General features: G+C 55.5%; 1 protein-coding gene across 1 annotated transcript in view; it reads left to right on the forward strand.

The window, feature by feature from the left end:
* Positions 1 to 5,522, forward strand: part of PRAM1 (PML-RARA regulated adaptor molecule 1) — a 20,150-nt gene that overhangs the window by 10,704 nt on the left and 3,924 nt on the right. The window contains exons 5-7 of the mRNA XM_017500080.2: positions 797 to 2,375; positions 2,461 to 2,527; positions 2,917 to 3,014. Coding sequence (XP_017355569.2) covers positions 797 to 2,375; positions 2,461 to 2,527; positions 2,917 to 3,014 — 1,744 coding nt within the window. The remainder of the gene's footprint in view (positions 1 to 796; positions 2,376 to 2,460; positions 2,528 to 2,916; positions 3,015 to 5,522) is intronic.

Here is a 5,522-nt window from a genome sequence, read left to right on the forward strand (position 1 = left end):
AGGAGGCTGAGGCAGGAGAATCGCTTGAACCCAGGAGGTGGAGGTTGCAGTGAGCTGAGATCACGCAACTGCATTCCAGCCTGGTGACAGAGTGAAACTCCATCTCAAAAAAAAATTAAAAAAAAAAGAGGGGGTATCATGGTTGATGTCTGTTCAGAATTTAATAAAGTTAAAAAGGGGGGTAAAGGATGCTGGGGAGTCTGCCACCCACGGGGGAGGGCTGTGGGATTCAAGGCTGCAGGAGGGATGTCAGGAGTTCCAGTCTTGCTAGAGGAGGTTGGGTGTGAAATCAGCACTAAATAGAGAAGTAGGGAGGGTGTGGGTTCCAGAATCATGGGGGCTCCTCAGAAAGACAGCCGAGGGCTGGGCACGGTGGCTCACACCTGTAATCCCAGCACTTTGGGAGGCTGAGGTGGGCAGATCATGAGGTCAGGAGATGAAGACCATCCTGGCTAACAAGGTGAAACCCTGTCTCTACTAAAAATACAAAAATTAGCTGGGCATGGTGGTGCATATCTGTAGTCCCTGCTACTCAGGAGGCTGAGGCAGGAGAATCTCTTGAACCTGGGAGGCAGAGGTTGCAGTGAGCCGAGATCACGCCACTGCACTCTGGCCTGGGTGACAGAGTGAGACTCTGTCTTTAAAAAAAAAAAAAAAAAAAATGAGAGCCAAGGGGGCTGATGGGGCCTGGGTACAGGGGTGTTGGTGTGGGTTGTGTCTGAGGGTCCCCAGGTCCATCCTTCCATGCCCCTTCCGTGTGTTTGAACCCCTGCTTGACTGGCTCTGCATCCCCTAGGAGACCCATCAGGACTTCCGGAGCATCCAAGCAAAGTTCCGGGCATCTCAGCAGGAACCCAGCAGCCTGCCCAAAAAAACCCCAAAGCCTGAATTCAGTAAATTCAAGAAGTTAGCCCAGCCTGAGCTAAGTGAGCACCCCAAGAAGCCCCCGCAGCCTGAGTTCGGTGCAGTGTCCTTGAAGCCCCCGAAGCCTGAGGTCCCTGATCTCCCCGAGAAGCCCCTGCAGCCTGAGGTCCCTGACCTCCCCGAGAAGCCCCTGCAGCCTGAGGTCCCTGACCTCCCCGAGAAGCCCCTGCAGCCTGAGGTCCCTGATCTCCCCAAGAAGCCGTCCAAACTTGAGTTGACTGAACTCTCCAGGAAGTTCCCACAGCTGGAGGCCACTCCGTTTGCAGGGAAGCCTCTGCAGCCTGAGGCCGGTGAGGCCCCTTTGAAGGCCCCGATGCTGGAGCGCAGTACGCCTGCCCAGAAACCCCTGCAGCCTGAGCTCAGCCACCCTTCCAGACTCCCCTCTGATTCCAATTCCAGCACATTCCCCAGGAAACACTGGCAGCCCGAGGCCTGCAAGGCTACCCCGAAGCCCTCACAGCCTCAGTTTAGTACCATTCCCAAGAAGCCTCTGCAGCCTGAGTTCAATGTACACCCCAGAAAGCCCCCACAGCCTCAGGTTGGTGGCCTCCCTAAGAAGTCCCTGCCACAGGCTGAGTTCAGTGAGGTCCCTCAGACAGCCCCTTGCAAGCATGAGTCTAGTGACTCCCTCCCCCACTCCCCAAAACCCAACTTCACTCTTCCCAAGAAGCCCCCGCAGCCTGAGTTCAGTGTGTACCCCAGAAAGCCCCCTCAGCCTCAGGTCAGTGGATTCCCTAAGAAGTCCCTGCCTGAGTTCAATGAGGCGGCTCAGACACCCCTCTGGAAGCCCGAGTCTAGTGAGCCAAAGCCTGACTTCAATGTCTTTCCCAAAAAGCCATCCCAGCCTCAGCTGAGTGACTTCCCCAAGAAGCCCCCACAGCCTAAGCTCGGGGACCTCCCCAGGACATCCTCAGAGCCCGAAGTCAGCGTGTTTCCCAAGAGGCCGCGGCAGCCCGAATTCAAAGCGCTCTCCAAGAAACCCCTACAGCCTGAGCTGGGTGGCCTCCCCAGGACATCCTCAGAGCCCGAGTTCAACTCACTCCCCAGGAAGTTACTGCGCCCTGAGTGCCAGGGGCCACCCCGCAAGTTCTCACAGCCTGAGCCCAGTGCTGTGCTCAAGAGACAGCCACAGCCTGAGTTCTTCGGTGATCGCCCTCGAAAGCCTGTACTCCCCAGCTCTGCTTCTGAGAGCTCACTGCCGGCGGCCGTGGTAGGCTCCAGCTCTCGGTACCCGCCCAGCCCTGGGTTTGGAGTGACTGGGACACCCCACTGGAGGCCAGGAGGCCTTGTTCACAGTGGGAGGGCCAGGCCTGGCCTCAGACCCAGCCATCCACCCCGGCGGAGGTCTCTGCCCCCTGCCAGCAGCCTGGGACCCCCTCCTGCCAAGCCCCCACTGCCCCCGGTCCCCATGGATATACAGAGCTTTCGGAGACCCTCTGCAGCCTCCACAGGTGGGTGAGGCGGGGTGGCACAGGCAGGAGTGGGGCTGAGGTCCCAGGCAGTGCCGACCTCCCTGCTGCACTCTCTACCCCACAGACCTACGGAGGACCCGCTCAGCTGCTGGGCTCCACTTCCAGATCCGAGAGCCTGAAGACACCCCACAGTGAGTGTGGTGAGGAAGCGGGGTGGGGTGTGGATCATGGGGTTCAGAGGCCTCATCTCGGCTGGGCACAGTGGCTCACAACTGTAATCCCAGCACTTGGGGAGGCCGAGGCAGGCGGATCACCTGAGAGGTCAGGAGTTTGATGACAGCTTGCTCAGTGTGGTGAAACCTTGTGTCTACTAAAAATGCAAAAATGAGCCAGGCATGGTGGTGCAGGCCTGTAATCCCAGCTACTTGGGAGGCTGAGGCGGGAGAATCGCTTGAACCCTGGAGGTGGCGGCGGTTGCAGTAAGCCAAGATCACGCCACTGCACTCCAGCTTGGGCGACAGAGTGAGAGCAAGACTCCATCTCAAAAAAACAAAAAGCCTCATCTCAGGTATCCCCGCAGGGACCCAGATGAAATCTATGAGCTGTATGATGACGTGGAGCCCAGAGATGACTCCAGCCCCAGCCCCAAGGGCAGAGGTTTGTCAGTGGCCTGTCCAGGTAAGTGCAAAACATTTAGAGCAAAGGCATTCTCTGCCATGCTCCTGGTGTAAGAGTTAGTAACGTTTTAGGACCTACTGGCTCCTGCTGGAACTACATCAGGGGCCACCCCTTGGTCCCAGAGGCCAAAGGCCAGTGAGAAGGCTGTTGTAGGCAGAGATGTGGCCCAGGCTGGCAGCAGGAGGTGTGGGAGCAATGAGCAAATCCAGTAAATCAAAAGCAAGCATCAGGCATGATGTGGTGACTCATGCCTGTCATCAGAGTGTGACCCCATCTCTACAAAAAAATTTAAAAATCAGCCAGGTGTGGTGACAAGCACCTGTAGTCCCAGCTATTTGGGAAGCTAAGGCAAGAAGACTGCTTGAGTCCAGGAGGTCAAGGCTGCAGTGAGCTGTGACTGCACCACTGTACTCTAGCCTGAGCAGCAGACACCCTGCCTCAAAAAAAAAAAAAAAAAAGGACTTGGCAGTATATAAAGCAGGGACATTTCAAGCCTAGCACCCAGGGGAATGACAGAGTCACTCCTGGGTTGACAAGATGCCAGGTTCCATTATTCCATCTATCCATCCATCCATCCATCCATCCATCCATCCATTGATCTACCCGTTTATCCTTCTATCCATTCATCCAACATTCCACCCACATTCATCCATCCATTCATTTATTTAGGTATTTTATTCATTTATATGAGACAGAGTCTCGTTCTGTCTCCCAGACTGGAGTGCAGTGGCACAGTCTTGGCTCACTGCAACCTCCACCTCCTGTGTTCAAGCAATTCTCCCACCTCAGCCTCCAGAATATCTGGGATTACAGGGAAGCACTGCCATACCCCGCTAATTTTTGTGTTTTTAGTAGAGATGGGGTTTCACTATGTTGGCCGGGCTGGTCTCAAACTTCTGACCTCAAGATCCACCTGCCTCTGCCTCCCAAAGTGCTTAAGAGGCACCCACAGCCCGAGTTCTTTGGTGATCTTCCTCAAAAGCCTCTAGTCCCCAGCTCAGCTTCCGAGAGCTGGCCAACATTCAACATGAGGTTCCCGGCCTCCTTCATTTAGACCCGTTGTGTTCGAGGTAGCTGAAGGGATGTCTAGGCAGAACTGGGACCTGAAACGCAGGATGGAGGTGTGGCCTGGAGGCAGGTGTGGCAGTGGCAGGGGAGGGAGACTGCCCAGGGCTAATCTTTGTCTTTTTAGTAGAGGCCTGCCTCTCCTGCCCAGCTCCAGGGTTAACGCCTTCATGAAAACACAAGCAGCTTCCGGGCAAGCACCTTGCCTGCATGTTCCTAAATCTGTACCCTCCACTCCCAATCCCCCACAAGGCAGCAAGGCAGTGGCATCCCCATTTTTTCTTTTTGAGACCAAGTCTCACTTTTGTTGCCCAGGCTGGAGTGCAATGGCACAGTATCAGCTCACCGGAGCCTCTACCTCCCAGGTTCAAGCGATTCTCCTGCCTCAGCCTCCAGAGTAGCTGAGATTACAGGCGAGTGCCACCATGCCCGGCTAATTTTGTGTTTTTAATAGAGACGAGTTTTTACCATGTTGACCGGGATGCTCTTGAACTCCCGCCCTCTGGTGATCCACCCAGCTCAGCCTCCCAAAGTGCTGGGATTACAGGTGTAAGCCACCTTGCCCGGTGGCATCCCCATTTTATAGATGCACAAGGTTTGCCAGGCGCAGTGGCTCATACCTGTAATCCCAGCACTTTGGGAGGCCGAGGCAGGTGTATCACCTGAGGTCAGGAGTTCAAGACCATCCTGGCCAACATGGCAAAAACCTGTCTCTCCTAAAAATAAAAATAAAAAAAATAAAAAATTAGCCAGGTGTGATGGCATGCATCTGTAATCTCAGCTACTCAGGAGGGCTGAGGCAGGAGAACTGCTTGAACCTGGGAGGTGGAAGTTGCAGTGAGCTGAGATCACACCACTGCACTCCAGCCTGGGCAACAGAGCAAGACTCTGTGCCCGTCTCAATTAAAAAAAAAAAATAGATGCACAAGGTTGAGGCTCTGGGAAGGGGCTTGCCCCAGCTTGCACAGCCGGTCCACGAGCTCGATCTGTGGCAGGGCTTTCAGCAGGAGCCTGAGCTCAAGCCTCTAAGGTTCTCCTGTTCTCCTTGCCAGCCTCAGAGGGCCTGGGACAGAACCTGCCTTGGGCCCTTTCTGCTTCTCCTGGGCTTTCTCCCAGAGCTGCTTGCAACATCTCCCTGTGAGCACACAGCTTCCTGGCAGGGCCCCTCCTGTTTCCGCTCCAGGGGAGGCTCTGTGGCTTAGGTCTGGGGGCCACCATTGGGGATGTAGATGGCCAGGACTGGGGCTGCTGAGAGCCTGGGGTAGTGACAACCTGCCTCTGGCCACTCCCAGCAACCCTGCTGGAATGCCCCACCCCTTCTGAGGCTAGGAGCAGCTCCCTCTCCCTAAACTTCATACAACCCCCACCCCTGGCCCACTGTTTCTGTCACCAAACGACATTCTCCCCTTTCCTTGCCAGTCATTCGAGATTCTGATATATTAA

The sequence above is a fragment of the Cebus imitator genome, unplaced genomic scaffold (assembly GCF_001604975.1).
Source record: "Cebus imitator isolate Cc_AM_T3 unplaced genomic scaffold, Cebus_imitator-1.0 Scaffold263, whole genome shotgun sequence".
Taxonomy (NCBI): domain Eukaryota; kingdom Metazoa; phylum Chordata; class Mammalia; order Primates; family Cebidae; genus Cebus; species Cebus imitator.